We start from the raw sequence: 20,639 nt of genomic DNA on the forward strand, positions 1-20,639 counted from the left end.
AAAAAAAAAAAAAAAAAAAGAATATAAAACCAAAGACACAGAAAGGCAGCATCTTTCACTGGGAGGCCCAGCAGCTAAACAAGTACACAGAAGCTTTTGCGTCATCATTGATGTAAGTTATGTACCACTGCCTTGGAAGTGTGTAGATGAGGTCTGTGAGGGTCACCTTGACACAAAGAAGTTGAGCGTTGAGTTGCGGGTGCTCTTTTATACCTCTCTAGTCATGCGTGCTCTAGGCCTGCAAGCCAATTCACAGCTCCCCAAACCAGGTATCATCGTGGGCTGGGAAATTAATAAGACACAACTTTCCACGTTTATCTTACTACTGTAGTCACCAAAATAAGAGTGATCTTGAGGTCATTCTCAGGCAGGCCAGCATCAGCTCTGGCCTGATGTTACCTTTCACTTACAAACAATTCATTTTGTATATGGGTTTGAAATTCATGAGAGAGGCCAGATGCGGTGGCTTACCCCTGAAATCCCAGCACTTTCTGAGGCTGAGGCGGGTGGATCATCTGAGGTCAGGAGTTCAAGACCAGCCTGATCAACGTGGTGAAACCCCATCTCTACTGAATGAAAAAAAAATTAGCTAGGCATGATTGCACATGCCTGTAATCCCAGCTACTTGGGAGGCTGAGGCAGGAGAATTGCTTGAACCCGGGAGGTGATGGTTGCAGTGAGCCGAGATGGTGCCATTGCATTGCAGCCTAGGCAATGGGAGAGAGAGGGTGGTGGGGAGAGAGAGAGATGGAGAAAGGGAGGAAGGGAGGAAGGGAGGAAGGAAGGAAGGGAGGAAAGGGGGAGGGTGGGAAGGAGGGAGGGAGGAAGGAGGAAGGAAAGAAGGAAGAAACGGAGGGAGGGAGGGAGGGAGGGATGGAGGGATGTGGAAGAAATGCATGAGAGAGATGTGGACCAGAGATAGAAATATATGTTTTGTGGTCAGAGATTTGGGTTCAACTTCTTGCTGGACCACTCAGAAGTTGTGTGACTTTGGCAAGGAAGATAAGTTCATGTCTTCATCTTTAGTACAGCGGGCCCCTGTGAATATTAACTATGGCAATGAATAAAAGGGCGTTTCATGCAGGGAAGATTCTCATTAAGGGTTAGTTCCTGTTTTCCAGGGAAGAAATATTTTGATATCAACTATGGGAGAGAAATAAAAGGCAATAAGACAGTAACCAAACCTCATAAAGGTAAAAACGTCAAGTTCAAAAGTAGTACGTTCTTTTGTCTGATGTACAGAAAGGAGTATTTAGACAATGATTGTTTCCTTCCCCCAAAACTATCCAAATAAAGATAACTTTCTTTTCCAAAACTCAGGCAACCAAAACAAATAAATAAATAACGATCCCAACCAGGTAAGAAGCTGGGAATTAAAATGCCTTACTCTCTGCATTTGTCTCAGGCTATTGATCATTTTGCTTTAGGTCAAGACAGATATTGAGCATCAATACTGAGTAAAATAACTTTTGTTTCCTTTAGGCACTGATGAGAAAATGCTCATCAGCATTCTGACTGAGAGGTCAAATGCACAGCGGCAGCTGATTGTTAAGGAATATCAGGCAGCATATGGAAAGGTAAGGTCATGTTCACATGACAGGCAGTAAAGAGATCGTTAATGTACCATGGTCGCTCCCACATGGTTATGCCTACAGTTTTCTGTTTCAGGCTGAGTGTAACAGAAGATGCCCTGCGCACCCAGTCAGGAGCCTGGAATCTGAGTTGTGGTTTTGCCTTGAACTGGCTGACTGACTTTGGGCATATTACTTGGTCTTTCTGGGCCTCAGTTTCTTCACTTGTAGGATATGGTTTGCCTTAGCCCAGTGGGTTCTAAACCAGAAGTGATTTTGCTCCCCAGGGGACATTTGGGATGAATGGAGACGTTCTGATGATCACAAACAGGATGGTGGGGGGTACTTCTAGCGTGTAGTAGGCATAGGTCAGGGATGCTACAAGCATCCGAGAATGCTCAAGGCAGCCCTCCACAACAAAGAATTACCAGGCCAACTATCTGACTAATTCTGTCTTAGACAACCTTTTATTTCTCTTTCAATTTTAAAATACTTTTGTAGTTATAGGTTTGATTCATTCAGCAAATGAAAATTTAGTGATTAGCAGAAACTAACTGTATAAGAACAAGTAACTTTGGGAGGCCCAGGCAGGAGGATCACCTGAGATCAGGAGTTTGAGACCAGCCTGACCAACATGGTAAAACCCCATTTCTACTAAAAATGCAGAAATTAGCCTGGTGTGAGGGCACATGCCTGTAATCCCAGCTACTCGGGAGGCTGAGGGCTGAGGCAGGAGAATCGCTTGCACCCGGGAGACGGAGGCTTCGGCGAGCCGAGATTGATCCAGCCCGGCAACAGAGCAAGACTCTGTCTCAAAAAAAAAAAAAAAAAAAAAGCAAAAAGTAAGACTTAGTCTTTGCTATACAGTTTCTTTGTCCAACGCCTATTTTCGAGTACTAATCTGTGTTAGGAGATATCCTAGACATTGGATATAGACTGGTATAGAAAGCAGATCCTGCCTTCTTTCATGGAGCTAACATTCTATTAGAATATAATAAACAAGTAAATAAAAGTAATTCAGATATGATAAGTGACATGAAAGAATTAAAATGGTTTATATGATAGACAGTGACTGGTGAGTGGCTCCTGCAGATAGGGTGATGAAAGAATGTCAGTGAGGGGTTGTTACCGTACTCCCCACTAAGCCTAAACAATACTAGGGGTTCTGCTCTGCTTGACCAGGAGATGGTATTTAAGGTACAGCAAATACAAAAGCCCTGATGCAAAAAGAAGCAGGGAATATGTGAGAAATAAAGAATTCCAATATGGCAGGAACGTAGAAAGTGAAGGGGGCAGAAGAAAGAGATGAGGCTGGAGAGAGGTTGAGAACATGCTAAGGGTCTTGGTAGAGTTTAGATTTTATTCTAAGGGCTACAGGGAACCACTGGAGGTTTGTAAGCAGAGGAATAATATAATGCAGTTTTTATTTTTAAAGGATTATTTTGGCTGCTGTAGATAATGAATTGTGGAGGGAAAAGGTACAAATGGAGACTGTTGAGAGGGTCTGGTGACCATCCACAGGCAGCTCAGGAATTACCGCCTGGAAGTGTTCTCCAGGCCCCCGGGCTCCATTAAGACACCCGTCTCTGAGCTCCCTTTATCAGATACTTAACATATAATATGGAAATTTTACCTTTGAATATTTCTGTGTTTCCCATGAGGGCAGAATGTCTTAGGATAAAGACTTTGTCTAACTTACCTTTAAAGGCCTAGCACAGAGCAGGTGCCCAGAAAACATTTGTTGAATTGAATGAATTGCCTGGCTTCTGGGCAAGACAACACTTTCACATAAAGAGAAGGTGAGTGATCTATTGGCCTTTCAGTATTTCCAAAATATGGAAGAAAGATGGAGGTGGAGGGGAACAACCATTTCTCACAGTGGAATAGGATGAGATCTGTGAAGTAAGATTCGGTTGCAGTGGCTTGGATTGAGGACAGATGGTAGTGAAATTTACCATTTAGAGAGGAAAAAAATGCTGTGGCAATTAAAGCAGAGCTGGGAACACTGAACGCCATCCCATTTGTTTCAGCAGGAACGTGCTGCTGCTGCACCCCCCAGGAGTGTGGTAGTGTCGGTCTGTGCCCACGGCGTTGCAGCAGGCTCAGAGGCTACCAGCCTCTATTTCAGAGCTGAAAATTATCAGGAGCAGGAACAAACATTATTCAGTATTATGCCATTGAATATTGAAAGTAGAAACCCTGTTACCCCCCTTTAGGCAGGGGAGATGGACTGTCCTTACGTGTGAAAACAGTACTCAAAACAATATCAATGGGTAATGTCTGTAAGAGGCTAAGTTCTAGTGTTCCATAGCCCTGTAGGATGACTCAGTTAACAATAATGTAGTTTCAAATAGCTACAAGGAGGATACTGAATATTCCTAAAACAAAAAAATGTTAGATGTTTGAGATGATGGGTATGCAATTACCCTGATCTGATTACCATACATTATATGTATTGAAACATCACTATGTACTTTATGAATAAGTACAATTATTATTTGTCCAAAAAAAAAAAGTCTAACATATTGCCATACTTAGGGTTTTTTTTTCTTTACTTGTTGCCAGAAAATTGCTTCGGATGCCACCTAGTTCCACGTTCTCACCAGAGACACATGGCCAGCCACTGGCCTCCCTTCCCCTTCCTCTTGGAGCTCTTTGGGAGTTACTGAGAGGCAGGACACCCAGGAATAGAGCACCTCCCAGTGACGCTGCGTGTGAATTTATAAGGGTTCCTCTTCCTCTTCCCTCACCCCAACCTAAGCATTGAAAGCACGGGGGACCTAGGAAATGCATTTGAATACAGTTCCTAACTGTGGCACTCATGAAGTCCTCCCATTTGGCTCTCCTTCAAAAAACCTCTACAAAACAGAACAATTTGGGAGTAATTAGAAAATGCAGATTAATATTCATAGAAATATTTTCAACACTTCTGTTTATTCCCTGTGGATGGACGTGTTTTGCCTGATTTTGATACATATGTTCATCTTTCACTAGGTGACTTTAGAGGAAGAGAGAGGAAAAGTATTTCACATTTTTCTCCTTGGTTTTTTGATTTTAGGAGCTGAAAGATGACTTGAAGGGTGATCTCTCTGGCCATTTTGAGCATCTCATGGTGGCCCTAGTGACTCCACCAGCAGTCTTTGATGCAAAGCAGCTAAAGAAATCCATGAAGGTATGAGCCCCCCACAAGCCATTTCTGCCCAGGGTTTGACCGAGTCATCAAAAATAGTGACTTTCTGGCAGTGCACACTTGTGATGGGTGGACTTGGATGCCATTTTGGTCTGTACTCTCCCAGTGGTAGAATGACTCTGAAATAGGGAACAGTTGTAGAACCTTAAGCCCAGATGTTCCTGGGCTGGAAGAATTTTGTCATATCTTTTGTTTGACATGAAGAGTCAAGTTCTCTAGTTTGTCATCATTGAAAGTAAATGGCACTGTCATAAACCCCAACACTGAAGCTAAAAACCTAGCATTATCCTTGAGCCCTTGTTTTCTCTTACCCTTCCACACTCCCAAATCTATCAGCAAGTTCATTAGTTTTACTTCAAAATCCACTGTAAATGTGTGCACTTCTCTCAAAATCCATTGCTACTGTTCTAGCCTGACCACCATCATCTCTTGACTGGTCCGTATCAATAGGCTTCTAACTAGTCCCTTTGCCTCCATTTTTGCCCACCTCAAATTCATTCTACACAGAATAGCCAAAATTATTTTTATTAATTTATTTAAAAAATCAGATTATGTTATTTACCTGCATAAATTTCCAATGGCTTTGAACACTTAAAATCCAAGCTGCTTATCATGACCTTCATTACCCAATAGTGCAGGTCCTGTCTAACTCGGTGACTTTTTAAAATTCTATTTATATCAGTGAGGGTTCCCTCAGAGAAGCTGAACCAATAGGCAGGACATAGGCGTTAAAAGATTTATTGTAAGGCCAGGTGCTATGACTCGTGCCTGTAATCCCAATACTTTGGGAAGCCAAGGTAGGTAGATTGCTTGAGCTCAAGAGTTTGAGATCAGCCTGGGCAACTTGGAGAAACCCTGTCTCTACAAAAAATAAAAAAAAAATTAGCTGTGCATAGTAGTGCATTCCTGTAGTCCCAGCTACTTGGGAGGCTGTGGTAGGAAGATCACCTGAGCCCAGAAGGTCGAGGCTGCAGTGAGCTAAGATTGTGCCACTGCACTTCAGTCTGGGTGACAGTGAGACCCTGTCTCAAAACAACAACAACAAAAATTTACTGGAAAGAATTGGAGGCCATGGTGGGAGGATTGCTGGAGCTCAGGAGTTCAAAACCAGCCTCAGACTGAGCAACATAGTGAGAACTTGTCTCTACAAAAATTTTTTAAAAATTAGCCAGGCGTGGTGGCTCATGCCTGTAGTCCCAGCTATTTGGGAGGCTAAGGTGGGAGAATTACTTAAGCCCAGGTCTTAAGTGTCCTTTGTAGGGACATGGATGCAGCTGGAAACCATCATTCTCAGCAAACTATCGCAAGAACAGAAAACCAAACACCGCATGTTCTCAGTCATACGTGGGAATTGAACAATGAGATCACTTGGACACAGGAAGGGGATCATCACACATCAGGGCCTGTTGTGGGGAGGGGGGAGGGTGAGGGATAGCATTAGGAGATATACCTAATGTAAATGACAAGTTAATGGGTGCAGCGCACCAACATGGCACATGTATATATATGTAACAAACCTGCACGTTGTGCACATGTACCCTAGAACTTAAAGTATAATTAAAAAAAAGAAGAAGAAGAAGAAAAAAAAAATTAGCCAGGCATGGTGGCTCATGCCTGTAGTCCCAGCTGTTTGGGAGGCTGAGGTGGGAGAGTCACTTAAGCCCAGCAGGTCTAGGCTGCAATGAGCCACGACTCTGCCACTGCACTCCAGCCTGGGACCCTGTCTCAAAAAAAAAAAAAAAAAAAAAAAAAGAAGAAGAATTGGTTACATGATTATGGGATTGGTTAGGCAAGTTCAAAATCTGTAGGGCAGACTGTCAGGAAAGGCAGGCTGGAACTCTTGGGCACAAGCTGAAGCTGTCCACAGAAAGAATCTTCTAAACAGGAGCCTCACCTCTGGTCTTAAGCCCTTTCAACTGATTGGATCAGGTCTACCGAGAAAGGTAATCTCCCTTACTTAAAGTGAATCAATAATAAACTGCTACAAAATACCTTCACGGCAACACATAGATTAGTGTTTGATTGAATAAGCGGCATTATAGCCTGGCCAAGCTGGCGCATAAAACTGACCATCATACCCCCTCCTGCTCACCCATTAATGCTGTAGCTACACTGACCTTTTCTCTGCTCCTTGAACATCATAAGCTTATTCTTGTTTTGAGACATTTATACATGATGTTTCTTCCATCTGGAATGCTTTTCCTCCAGACATTTTCCATTAATTCACTCAAATATATTTTCTTACCTGCACTTATTACTGCCTAAAAGTATCTTGTCTATTTATTTGTTTTTGAGACAAGGTCTCGCTTCATTGCTCAGGCTCTAGTACAGTGGTGCAATTATGGCTCACTGCAGCCTCAACCTCCCGGGCAAGCAATCCTCCAACTTCAGCCTCCTGAGCAGCTGGGACTACAGGCACACACTGCCACACCTGGCTGATTAAAAAAAATTTTTTGTAGAGACAGAGTCTTGCTATGTTGCTCAGGCTGGTCTCAAACTCCTGAGCTTAAGCAATCCTCCCGCCTCGGCCTCTCAAAGTACTGGGATTACAGGTGTAAGCCACTGCACCTGGCCTTGTCTGTTTTTAAAATCCATTTGTTTATTACCTTTTTTCATCTAACTAAAAGGCAAACCTCCACCATGGCAGGGAACCTCATTGGTCTTGGCCTATATCTTCTGTTCCTAGAGCAACTTCTGAAATGAAGTGGGTGCTCAACATATTAATTAATAGGAAGGAGGAAAATGAAGGGAGCCTAGATCTGAGGCATAAGCCATATTCTGCCTTGTCATCAGGCAATGGAGTTATCTTCTTTTCCATGGAGGACATATGGGCATCTGAGAAGCAGATGGCAAGATGGAATTTGATGTACAAGAGATTTATTGTGAGAAACGCCTGTGAAGGATAAAGAGGAGAAGAGCAGGGTAGGTGGGGTGAACCTTCAGACTGCAGTGCAGGCCTGACACCTGTGAGAGAGAGGAGAGGAAGTAGGCTGAGATTAGGAAGAGCCTCAGTGCATGGTGAAGCTCCAAGAAAGCCTTGGCAGGCTGTTGGGGAGCCCCTGAGCAAAGACTGCCCTTTGGAGGAGTTCTGTGTTGGGTGCAAGTCCAGTACCCCTGCTGTTTACAGTCATTGACTGACAGCCACCTGGAGAGGGCATGACCTCAGTGTGAACTCTGGTAGATCTAAAGGTGTGGCAGTTGGAGGCTGTTAGCCAACTGCATTCTTTGCAGCTGATTCTCTTGAAGTGAAGTCTGAGCATTGTTTTTCTATGGCTACCCAATGGGGAGGGTTTAGCAGGTGTAATTGTAAGGATTAGATTCACCAATAAGTATTAGAACAGTTTCTCTTTTACATAAAAGAAATTCAGAGTAAGTAGCCCTGAGCAGGCTGTGATGGCACCACCATTATCAGAGATTCAGGCTCCTACTATCTTGAGGGTCTGCCTTCTTTAACCCATGGTTTTCACTTCTTGGTTAAAGATGGCAGCTCATGACTCAGTCATTATGTCTTCATTCCAGTCAACTCAAAAGAGTAAAGGACAAAGAAGGGTTCACTCCCTCACTCTAAGGATACTCCCTGAGCATGCATATGGTACTTCTGCCTATATCTCATCGGTCAGAGTTTAGTTATGTGGACATATTTCACTGTAAAGGAAACTGAGAAACATAGCCTTTATTTGGGTAGCTATGTACCAAGTTACAAGCTGGGGGTTCTATTACTAAGCAAGAAAGACAAAAGAGGTACTGTGGGAAACTAGGAATCTCTGCTACAGAGAGACAGAATTCAGTCTCTGTTCATATGCTGCACTGGCCTTATTCGATCAAGTCTTAGTGTACATGACTTTTCTTGGAGTCACAGTGTGATTCAGTGACCTTGATATAAACAAGGCTGACGGGTAATTAGTCCCCATGCCAGCCAGGCCCATGATGCACATTACCGAGGATTTGAAAAGCTCCCTGTATGAAGAGGATGATACGTGCTGATAGACCCAGTACAGTGATGCAAGGATGAACTCATTCAAAAGTATTGTAGAGCCTTTTCTAAACATAGTGGCATGTTTGAATGTTGCTAGGGTTAATCCTGTTAGACTCTCACTTCTGATCTTGAATGACACAGGCTTTTTCTTTTGTACTATATATTTCTAGAATTATTCAATTGATTTTTACACTAGAGTGAAAAATTTGATGTCACTTTATTCCAGATGATTTATGTTAATACTAAAATATATGGAAAAATAGAAAACTACTTCAGAGCAATAGAGAACCTTGTATTGATTTACTCAAAATTGTCATTTCATCTATATAAAACAAGATATTAAGACCAAAAGGCATGAGATTAAGTTATTTGAGTGTTCTAAAAATTAGATTTCCTTTTCCTTTTTAGGGTGCTGGAACAAATGAAGATGCCTTGACTGAAATCTTAACTACCAGGACAAGCAGGCAAATGAAGGAGATCTCTCAAGCCTATTATACAGGTATCTTATTTTCTGCTTACCTTCACCACTGTTCACACATATTCGAGCCAATGTTGCTTTTCCCAGAATCCTCCCAATCTCTTCATGAGGCATTTTGAGAGGACAAGACTTATAGAAAGGAGAATACATTCTAAAATCAGCTGAAGACTATGGGTTTCCAGGAAAAATTGGAATATGATCTGAGCTAGATACTGCTACATAACAATAGCATTAATGCTTTATGTTCATAATATTATAGCTGCAGTGGATTTTGCTCTCAGCAATCTCTCATTAATTGAATTAACCATTTTCATCAATGGAAGAGACTCAGATCATATTTTATTATGAGGTGTTAAAAATCACTCAGATTAGATCCACGATTTTTGGTGTGGGAAATTAGATTAATTTAGAGGATGTGTTGAGCATGAGGATTCAATAGAATTAGTTAAAAGACCTAATAGTCTGCTGGCTGTGTAAAGTTAGAAAGTCTCTGCAATGCAATTCTGACTCTAACTACCCAAGGTTAGTGTGACTTCACAGGTTAAGGTCACAGTCCCCACAAGACTACCTTCACCTCAGACACCAGCCCACAAGCTCAGGTGTTTTCAGACTACACATGCTTTTAACTGACTGGCTACAAATTCAGGGTTCTCACTACTCTCAGGTTCAATAGCACACCAGAATGACACAGAACTCAAGAAAGTGCTGTATTGACAAATGCGGTATTATCATAAAGGAAACAAATCAGGGCCAATCAAATGCAGAGACTGCATAGGGAGATATTGGGAAGGGTCCAGTGGAAGCTTCCACTCTCCTGACACAACCCGCAAGCTCACTTGATTATAGGTAGCCTTAGTTTTTATTGGGGTTTCATTATATAAGCATGATTAGTTGAACCATTGTTCATGTGATTGAACTCAATCTCCAGTCCCCCTACACTCCCCAAACATCAGGCTAATATTGTGGCTCAAAGCCTCAACCTTTTAATCATATGGTTGATCTTTCTAATGTGACCAGCCTTTATTCTAAGTCGTCTTGTTAGCATAACTGAGCTGCAGTCCAAGAGACCAACCATGAGTAATAAAGACACACCTATGACCTGGGAAATCCAAAGGATTTAGAGTTTACCTCCCAGGAATCAGGAATAAGACCAGCCCAATTCCTTACTATTCAGCAGCCCCATAGAACCTTCTCCAAGTACTTTAAGGAAGCCACAGTTTCTCTGTTTGTGTCTCACGGAGGTCAGTTGTGTCATAGGAGCTTTTGCAGTGGGAGAGGTCCAAAGAAGGAGGACATATTGGTCCTCAGGTGGGTGTTAAAGAGGTTGCTTTGGGAAATTCTTGTTAGAAGGTAAATACTTCAATGACAGGTAACTATTTTGTTATTGATGTGCTAATTGGGTTCTAATCAGAAAAACAGAAACAGCACTAGGTATTTTGACAGAAAAAATGTAATATAAAGAATTGCTGGCCGGCCGTGGTGGCTCAAGCCTGTAATTCTAGCACTTTGGGAGGCCAAGGCAGGCGGATCACGAGGTCAGGAGATCGAGACCATCCTGGCTAACACGTTGAAACCCCGTCTCTACTAAAAATACAAAAAGAAATTAGCCGGGCATGGTGGCGGGCGCCTATAGTCCCAGCTACTCCGGAGGCTGAGGCAGGAGAATGGTGTGAACCCTGGAAGCGGAGGTTGCAGTAAGCCGAGATTGCACCACTGCACTCCAGCCTGGACGACAGAGCAAGACTCTGTCTCAAAAATAAAAAAATAATAAAAAAAAGAATTGCTTAAAGGGTCTGGCACGGTGGCTCATGCCTGTAATCCCAGCACTTTAAGAGGCTGATCACAAGGCCGGTGGATCACAAGGTCAGGAGTTTGAGACCAGTCTGGCCAATATGGTGAAATCCTGTCTCTACTAAAACATACAAAAAAAATTAAACGGGCATGGTGGCACGCACCTGTAGTCCCAGCTACTCAGGGGGCTGAGGCAGGAGAATTGCTTGAACCCAGGAGACAGTGGTTACAGTGAGCCGAGATCGCACCACTGCACTACAGCCTGGGCAACAGAGTGAGATTCCGTCTCAAAAGAATTGCTTAAGCTGAGCACAGTGGCTCACGCCTATAATCCTAGCATTTTGGGAGACTGAGGTGGGCAGATCGCATGAGCCAAGGAGTTTAAGACCAGCCCAGGCAACATGACAAAACCCTGTCTCTACAAAAAATACCAAAAATTAGCCGGGTGTGGTGGTGCACGCCTACAGTCCCAGCTCCTCAGGAGGCTGAAATGGGAGGATCACTTGAGTCTAAGAGATTGAGGCCCCAGTAAGCCTTGATCATGCCACTGCACTCCAGCCTGGGTGACAGACTGAGACACTGTCTTGGAAAAAAAAAAAAAAAAGAATTGCTAAACACCTTTCAGAGAACTAAGAAAGGAAAAGGGGAACAAAGGGATTCATGCAGAGTATAACCCCCCAGACCTGAGACAACAGAGGAAAGAGGTTGAGTTTGTCAGAAACTGGAAGTTAGAAGAGGGATATACCTGGCTGATGTTGGTACCTTAGGGGCTCAGAGCAGAGGCTTAAGGAGCAGGAGTTCAGACCTCTGAAAAGAGGGAAAGTGACTTGTTCTAGGAACTAGAGCCATTGCTGCTGTCAAGGTGAACGACCTTCACTGGGTTGACACTGATATGAATAGCCATCAAATATCTTGCACTTCTTTCCACCTCCTGCCTTCCAGTCCCCCTCTACTCCCTACTACTGGTGGAACCTAAAAGGGAGTGGGAACAGAAAGAAGTAGACAAGAGAACTGCTTCATCATTAATGCACAAAGGTTATGTTGTAGGTGTTTAAAATATTTCAGTTCAACAAGGTTTACGTATTTTACAAAACCCATCATCAGAGCCATGCACTGTATCCCAAGTTGGCTTGGTATTTTCTGGTGTTTCTTAGAAGAGTCGCTGCTCCCCTAGTGGACCTGCCCTGTGACAGATCCCTGGAGCCCAGCATTTAGGTACAAACACTTCCAGGATGTAAGCTTTATAAGGATGAAGATTTTTGTCTATGTTGTTCACTACTGTAGCCTCAGTTCTAAGAACAGTGGGGGAGATAAGTGCAAATATTTATTAAATGAGTGTCCTCAAAATTGAGGTTAAGATCTTAAGAGCCAAGTGAAACCTTTAGCATTCAGGATAGTGTTGTGAAGATATGACAAATGATAATAGCACAAAGTTACCAGAGCCTCAATTTCTATGTGAGTAATGCTCTCTGAGGCTACAAGGGATACAACTGCCTCAAGGTTACCTTGGTTACTAGAGATTAATGATACACAAGAAGATCAAGAAGGAAATTGTCTCAATCATGCATAGCCAAGCTTTACAGAGATTCAAGTCATAGCACTACCCGAGGGACCCAGTTATGTTGTCAGTCTCTCGGCCGCAGGCATCCATTGCTTCCCGTGCTAATGTTTTCCATGACAGTAACTGTTCCTCTTCCTTTTTGCTTCTCATGTTCTTGACACCAGCAAGTAACATCCCCTCCCTTACCACATGGTGTTTGTCTACCCAAGGCTTATAAATATTTGTGCATAGTTTTTGGTTATTCTTGGCTACTGTTTTCTTCATTATTTCTAGGAGTCTTTCAGTTCTTTATTATTCTGTTGTCTTTGTCTCCTTTTCTGTGTCACTCATTCTCTAAGACAGAAGATACAATGGATTCAGGAAGTCACGATCAAGTTGGCCCTCATAAAGGGACCAGACGTCTTGTATAGCTTATCCGGTACAGTGGCACAATAGGGTCTAAATAAATAGAGATCTAAATTCTTAACTTTTTTCAGTATTCTAAAGTCAATGATGTGTGAGGGAACACTGAAACAGGTATCAGGAACTCAAAGTTCTAGTCCAGACACCTGTATTGTTAAAATACTCTATTTAATTTTACACTCTACTGTGCCTCAAAATGCATAAAGTAGTTGTCAGCTTAGATTGAAATAATATTTTAGTCTAATTTCCCACAAAATATTTCATGTAAAGGGAGAGGCTGTGTGAAATGACTTATAAAGTCTCATCTAAATAATTCCAAAATTATAAAATACTTCCCCAAGTTCTAACAAATGGCAGCTTCATTCTTTTACTTGATATTTTCAAATTTAAAGTTTTTATCTAGCCAGAATGAAGGATAGATGTAACAATATCACAACTATTAGGTTTAATGATGCCTACTAAATATTATTATTTAGAAAAATAACACACATTTTTGGTGGATTTTGCTTATATGAATTGCTTTGAAAAATTAGATTTCATAAAAAGGAGACTTACTAAAATCATGCTGAAGAAGTTTCCATCTCAATGCAGTTCTTGCTATTGGATAATCTCATATCACTTTCTATAATTGTCTTTCATTGGTTTAAAAAGATGAGAATTCTCATGGCTATTATGGATAATTTATAGAGTTCTTGAGAATGATAAAGACAGAGTTCAAATAGCCACATGGTGTCACCTACAACCAGGTGTATAGTGGCTCCAAGAGAATCACCACCCCATGGATGGGGCAGACAGAGATTTAAGACTGATGGGCACCACACATCACAGGCCATGCAAAAGGGGCTACATCTAGTCAGTACTGAAATACATGAACACACAATTGGCATTTGTAAAGGGAGATGGCATGTTTTGAGGTAGCTTTCTTACTTTTGGGAGATACTAAAAAATATAGTTTAGTTATATTCCTTGCGATTAGGGTTAGATTCAATAAAACAGAAAAATTACAGTGGCTTACAAAAAGTAGAAGTTTATTTTAATCATATGTAGAAGTCTAGACATTGGCAATTCTAGGACTAGTATGACAGCTACTAAAAGCTTTTAGGAACTCAGGCTTCTTCTTGATTACTTTTATGCCATCCCTAGGAAGTGGTCCTTATCTTCACAGTCCAAGATGGCTGCCCAAGATGCAGATATCAGTTCACATGCAAGGCAGTCAAATGGAGGAAGGACTAAGATGAACGTGGTCCCATCCCTTTAAGGAGATTTCCCAGCAAAGTCATATTTGTCTGTCTTCATTTCATTGTGAAGAACTAAGTTATAGGACTGCACTAGCTAAGAGGAAAGCTGGGAATATAGTTTTTAAGCTGTGTGCATTGTGTCTTGCTTAAGGTTAGGGTTCTCTTAGTATGGAAGATGGTCAGAATGGAAATTGAAAGGCAAACTAGTAGCTCATCCACCCCAGCTTTTCCACTATGCATCCCTTAGTGCCATTGTCAGATGAAATAAACCATGATTTGCTCCAGAATGACAACTCTTTCTATTCTTTTGCATTTACCACAACACAGTGCAGTAAGAGTTACAAGAAGAATGTACCATCTCACAACAGAAGAGCATGAAGAAATTAAAGGGCAAGATTTGTCTTATCACATACCCATTCTTTGCTAGTGTTGGCATTTAAACTTTTCTGTTTTATAATCGTATTTTTCAGTTTGTCAAGGCTTAATTTCATTCTGATTTGGTTTCAGTATACAAGAAGAGTCTTGGAGATGACATTAGTTCGGAAACATCTGGTGACTTCCGGAAAGCTCTGTTGACTTTGGCAGATGTAAGGTTTTATTTTTTATTTTTTAACTCCCCAGTAATCTGCATGCTCAATAATAATTTTTAGGGAGTTTAAAAATAACCAAACTGAGACAATTAGTTCACAATTTTCCTTATGAGATGGTTTGTTCATTTTACATTTTCATTGCCACCAAGCAATGTAATGTTTAACCAAAATCATAAAAGCATACATAATGATGTAACAACAAAGAAAACTTATTTGAGTCAGTAAGTGGAGGTGTTTTGGTCAGGTTTCACAATTTTGACATTAGAAGACATTCTGATACATCATCTGACATACAATATTTATTTCCATTATAAGTGTCTCCATTTTAAAGAACAGGTTTATTTTCTTCTGGACTCCAAAGAATAAATATTTCTTTTGTTAGCTTCTAAATTAAATAGGAAGCATGATACAGAAGAATTGTCTTTAGAGATGGGAATTAAACTAACAAATGAGTATCAGTCTCAGGATTAAAAAAAGAAAGTGATTGCTGCAACTTCAGCCTTGCCACCTTGGAAAAGCTGCCAAACTATTAATCACTATGTGACCTAATGAGGCCACACCTTGCTTTCTCTTTGTAGAAGGCTCGTGACTTTTATCATAAAGATGGTAAAGTCAAAGAGGAGATATATTCATAGCTATGTGTAAGAGAGAAAGTGATTTAAACCATATCTCACCAATTTTCTTTCAGCTGATTTACATAACACCTAAAGTGTGAGAAAATCCCAACAATGGTCTCAGCCTCGTGGTTGAAACAGCACCTGTCAAAGTGAGACATTATGCCATTAGAAAGCGATTTATCTAAATTATGGTTTCAATTACTTTAAATGTGAAAACCTTATGAAGGTTGAACCCACAACACCAAATTTATGAAGCATTGCTGCAGACATATGCTCTCAGAGGTATATATTCATAAGTGCACATCTGTTTGTGTATGGACATGAACACACCCACCCACAGGAGGCAGTACAGAGCAGGGCTCTAGCACAGGGTTCTAGAATCAAACAGGGCTGGAATCTCATGCTGCCTACTAGCTTTGTATATTTGGACAAGTTCTTTAAGTCTTAAAGCATTCATTTTCATATCTGTAAAACTAAAATACTAATAATGCCAAGTACTCATAGGGTGTTATGAAGATTAACAGAAACAGAGAGCATGTGAAGTACTTAGCGATCAACACAGGGTGGTGGTGGTTTGTTAGTATTATATTAAGACCAATGATAATCAGCATTTATATCATTGGAGCAGAGTGTACAGTGAAAGAGAACCAGAAGAAAGCAAACAGCAGCAGAGTATCAGCAGCACAGAAAAGAAACCAGGCAAAAATCAGACAGTCATGCAAGGACCTAATGTTTGAAAATACGAACAAATTCATTTTAAACAATTGTAGCTAAATGTTTCATTCACCTGTAATTTGCCAAATAATTCAGGTAATCCCATCTTTTCTTTCTGTCTCCTGTCTTTCTATAATGTGCTTAAGTATTTGTACATGAACACACACACACCACACACACACACACGCACACAAACATCACTTAAACCATAGAACCTTTAATATTACAGTTGGTTTGGGGACTTTTGAGGACTTTTTTTTTTTCTCTTTTTTGAGACAGAGCCTCACTCTGTCATCCAGACTGGAGTGCAGTGGCACGATTTCCGCTCACTGCAACCTCTGCCTCCCAGGTTCAAGCAAATCTCCTGCCTCAGCTTCCCTGGTAGCTGGGATTACAGGCGCATGCCACCACACCTGGCTAATTTTTGTATTTTAGTAGAGACAGGGTTTCACCATGTTGGCCAGGATGTCTCAAACTCCTGACCTCAATCAATCCACCCGCTTCAGCCTCCCAAAGTGCTGGGATTACAGGCATGAGCCACTGCGCCTGGCCTTTGAGGTTTTTTTTTTTTTTTTTTTTAAATAAACTTTACTTTTTAGAGCAGCTTCAGATTTATGGAGAAATTGAGCAGAAAGTACAAAGAACTCCGATATGCCCCTCTTCTACTCTCTCCTTTCCGTTATTATTATTATTATTATTATTATTATTATTTTGAGACAGGATCTCGCTCTGTTGCCCAGGCTGGAGAACCATGGTGTGATCTCAGCTCACTATAGTCTTGACCTGCTGGGCCCAAGCAGTCCTCCCACTTCAGCCTCCTGAGTAGCTGGGACCACAGGTGCACACCACCACCTTGGCTAATTTTTTTGTTTTGTTTTGTTTTGTTTAGAGAGAGAGAGAGAGAAGGTCTCACTCTTGCATTAGTATGTGTATTTGTTACAGTTGATGAATGAATATTGATACATTATTATTAACTGAAGTTTGTAGTTTACGTTAGGGTTCACTCTTTCTGTCATATAGTTCTATGGATTTTAATAAATGTAAAATGTCATATGTCTACCATTACAGTATGATAGAGTAGTTTCACTGTCCTAAAAATCCTCTGTGCTCTGCCGGTTCATACCTTCCTCCCCACCAACTACTGATCTTACTGTCTCTGTAGTTTTGCCCTCTCTAGAATGTCCTATAGTTGGAATCATACAGTATGTAGCCATTTCAGGCTGGCTTCTTTCACTTGGCTATATGCCTTTAAGGATCCTCTATGTCTTTTCATGGCTTGATAGTTCATTTCTTTTTAGTACTGAGTAATATTCCATGTATAGAATATTTATTTCACCTGCTGAAAGGCATCTTGGTTGCTTCCAAGTTTTGGCAATTATAAATAAAACTTCTGTAAACATTCATGTGGAGGTTTTTGTATGGACATGTTTTCAATTCCTTTGGTTAAGTACCGAGGGGTGCAATTGCTTGATCATATAGTAAGAGATATTTAGCTTTATAAAAAAAACTGCAGAACTGTCTTCCAAGGTGTCTGCACCATTTTGCTTTCATATCAGCAGTGAATGAGAGTTCCTGTTGCTCCACATTCTCACCAGTATTTGGTGTTGTCAGTGTTTTGGATTTGAGCCCTTCTAACAGGTTGTGTAGTGGCATCTGATTGTTTTGATTTGTAATTCTCTAATGACATACAATGTCGAGAGTCTTTTCATGTGCCACCTCTGTGTCGTCTTTGGTGAGATGCCTATTGAGATCTTTCAACCATTTTTAAATTGGGTTGTTATTTTCATATTGAGTTTTAAGAGTTCTTTATGTATTTTGGATACAAGTTCTTTATCGGATACATGTTACAAATATGTTCTCCCAGTTTGTACCTTGTCTTTTCTTCCACATAAGACCTCTGTGTTGGGTTGGGCACAGTGGCCCACACTTGTATTCCCAGAGATTTGGGAGGCTGAGGTGGGGGGACAGCTTGAGGCCAGGAGTTTGAGACCAACCTGGGCGACATAGCGAGATTCCCATCTCTAAAAAAAATTTTAAAATTAGCTGTGTGTGATGGTGTGCACCTGTAGTCACATTAGCTACCCAGGAGGCTGAAGCGGGAAGATAGCTTGAGCCTTGGAGTTCAAGGTTACAGTGAACTACATTTGCAGCACTACACTCTAGCCTGGCTGACAGAGAGCGAGGTCCTGTCTCTAAATATATATATATATAGAATATATGTATATATTAATATATATGAATGTATGAATATATGAATATATGAATGTATGTATATATTCATATATATATGAATATATATGAATGTATGTATATATGAATATATATGAATGTATGTATATATGAATATATAAATGTATGTATATATGAATGTATGTATATATGAATAGATGTATATATGAATAGATGTATGAATGTATGTATAAGATTCATATATATATATGAATTTTCAGAGGAGGGAACTGAGGCCCATAGAACTGTGTGATTTGCTAAAAATTTCACGACTAGTCAATGGCAGAAACAGAACTGGAGCCCAGAGTACCTGATTTTTCTGTGCAACCTGTCCTGCTTTGAAAAAAAACCACTAAGATCCCTTGCTGGTTGAGTTACCGTGTGTTAGAATCTTCTGTCTTTAAAGGATGGCCCTTGTTTTCGTCATCCCTGTTTAGGGCAGAAGAGATGAAAGTCTGAAAGTGGATGAGCATCTGGCCAAAAAAGATGCCCAGGTCAGTAACAAAGCGGGAAAACATTTCTTTACCTATTCTCCTATGTGGCTGCCTTTGCATTTATGTGAAAAAAGGAGAAAAGTAGACCAACGGAGGGGCTTTTTTTTTTTTTTTTTTGCCTGTTTGAAAGAGAAGCCTGAGGCTTGAGGATACCAACCCTAACTTTTTGCCTGCCCCAGTGGTAGTTATCATTCTCCTTAGCTCCTGCCAGCCCAATTATTGATTTCTAGTCTGCTGAAAGTGAGAGACTTTGATAATAGATGATTGCACTGACCTCGAAAATACGGCTCCCATTCTTCTCATGTCACCTCTCAAAAAAAGAAAATAATTGTGTCTCTAATAACATTCTCTTGCGAATAGATTCTCTATAAAGCTGGTGAGAACAGATGGGGCACGGATGAAGACAAATTCACTGAGATCCTGTGTTTAAGGAGCTTTCCTCAACTAAAACTAAGTACGAACTCACATTACAATCCTTTGTGTTGTGTGTTGTTTTTACACATGTTTTTGCATTTAGTATACAAAGGTCTAGAAAAATGAAGTTTAAAATTGCAGTCTGTTCCAGTTTATTTATTCACATTTCAGGAAACAAAATGAGGAAGCTGTATTGTCACTCAAGGAAGTCCTGACACTACACTTTTGTTTTTCCGTAGAGGCTGAGTAGATTACCTAGTGAGTACCAGGTAATAGATGGGGGAGGGAGGTGGCCGGAAGAAGAAAAGAGGCCACCTCTAGGGTGAGAGTAGAAAGGCTTGTTCCTGTGGGATGGAGAAGCCCAACTGCTTCCACTCCACCTAACAGTTCTCTCTAGTTAGCCACTTCCAGAAAAGCCAGACACTGCAGGTGAGTCTCTGTTGACACATCAATACTGATTAACCTTCAGCTATTTCTGATATGAAGGTAAATGGTAGAATGAATCGACTCTTATCGTCAGACCAGCTATTATATGGAATTGTGGGCACCCACCCTCTTGCTCATGGCACCTCCTAGAGCTGTTCTGGAAGCAACAGCACCTAGAAAACTAAACCTCCATTTACGGTGAACATCTTCTGACTCTGGCTTCCAGGTGCTAGTTTCCAGAACAGCCACACAGCAAGACCAAGCTTAAAGTTGACAGAACGATGAGTAAACATAAGGATGTTACTGTGACTTTGAAATTCTGGAATTGTTCTTTCTTAACTTTTGGCATTAAAATCACATTTGTTTTATAAAATAATGACAACAGTAAGTGATAGTTGCTTTATTCATGTCTTTGTTTGTAAAACAAAAACCAGATAACCCTAGGTCTCTCTCCAAAATTTCTTTTTTAAAAAATTTATTGGGGGAAAATGTACTTGGCTTACAAAATATGCCTGTATACTTGGTGACATATGTACAGGTTTTGCTTGGGGCAAATACTGATCAAGAAATTCGGATGCCTTCTGGGAGGTGTGAAGTAGGCCATGCCGCCTTAGGAAATGATTTATTCAGTGCAAGGAGGTCTTCAGAGTTGAGATTTCTTTACCAGAGAAAACATATTTGACTAGTGATTATAGTATCGTTTCCCAGGTGCTGCTATAAATCAAATTTAAAATAGCCCTCCTTACTAGATAAAGTATTTATTATTTAACTATTTAGGCTATTTGAAATGCTTACTGCTTGAGAGAAGGGGAAAGAGAAAGAGAGATCATTGATGAAGAGAAAGAGAGATCATTGAAGAAAATTATCTAGGGATGTTTGGGGTTTATCGTAGATGATTTCCTTAAAAAGGAACAAAAGAAAAACAAAAACTTTTGTACCCAAATTTTC

The 20,639-nt window shown here is 40.8% G+C and overlaps 1 protein-coding gene across 1 annotated transcript in view; it reads left to right on the top strand.

The window, feature by feature from the left end:
• Positions 1 to 20,639, top strand: part of ANXA3 (annexin A3) — a 72,530-nt gene that overhangs the window by 28,826 nt on the left and 23,065 nt on the right. Inside the window, exons 4-9 of the mRNA XM_011966240.1 lie at positions 1,483 to 1,577; positions 4,630 to 4,743; positions 9,146 to 9,236; positions 14,715 to 14,794; positions 18,795 to 18,851; positions 19,212 to 19,305. Of these exons, the coding sequence (XP_011821630.1) occupies positions 1,483 to 1,577; positions 4,630 to 4,743; positions 9,146 to 9,236; positions 14,715 to 14,794; positions 18,795 to 18,851; positions 19,212 to 19,305 (531 nt within the window). The remainder of the gene's footprint in view (positions 1 to 1,482; positions 1,578 to 4,629; positions 4,744 to 9,145; positions 9,237 to 14,714; positions 14,795 to 18,794; positions 18,852 to 19,211; positions 19,306 to 20,639) is intronic.

Source organism: Mandrillus leucophaeus, unplaced genomic scaffold (assembly GCF_000951045.1).
Source record: "Mandrillus leucophaeus isolate KB7577 unplaced genomic scaffold, Mleu.le_1.0 Scaffold75, whole genome shotgun sequence".
In the NCBI taxonomy this organism is placed as follows: Eukaryota; Metazoa; Chordata; class Mammalia; order Primates; family Cercopithecidae; genus Mandrillus; species Mandrillus leucophaeus.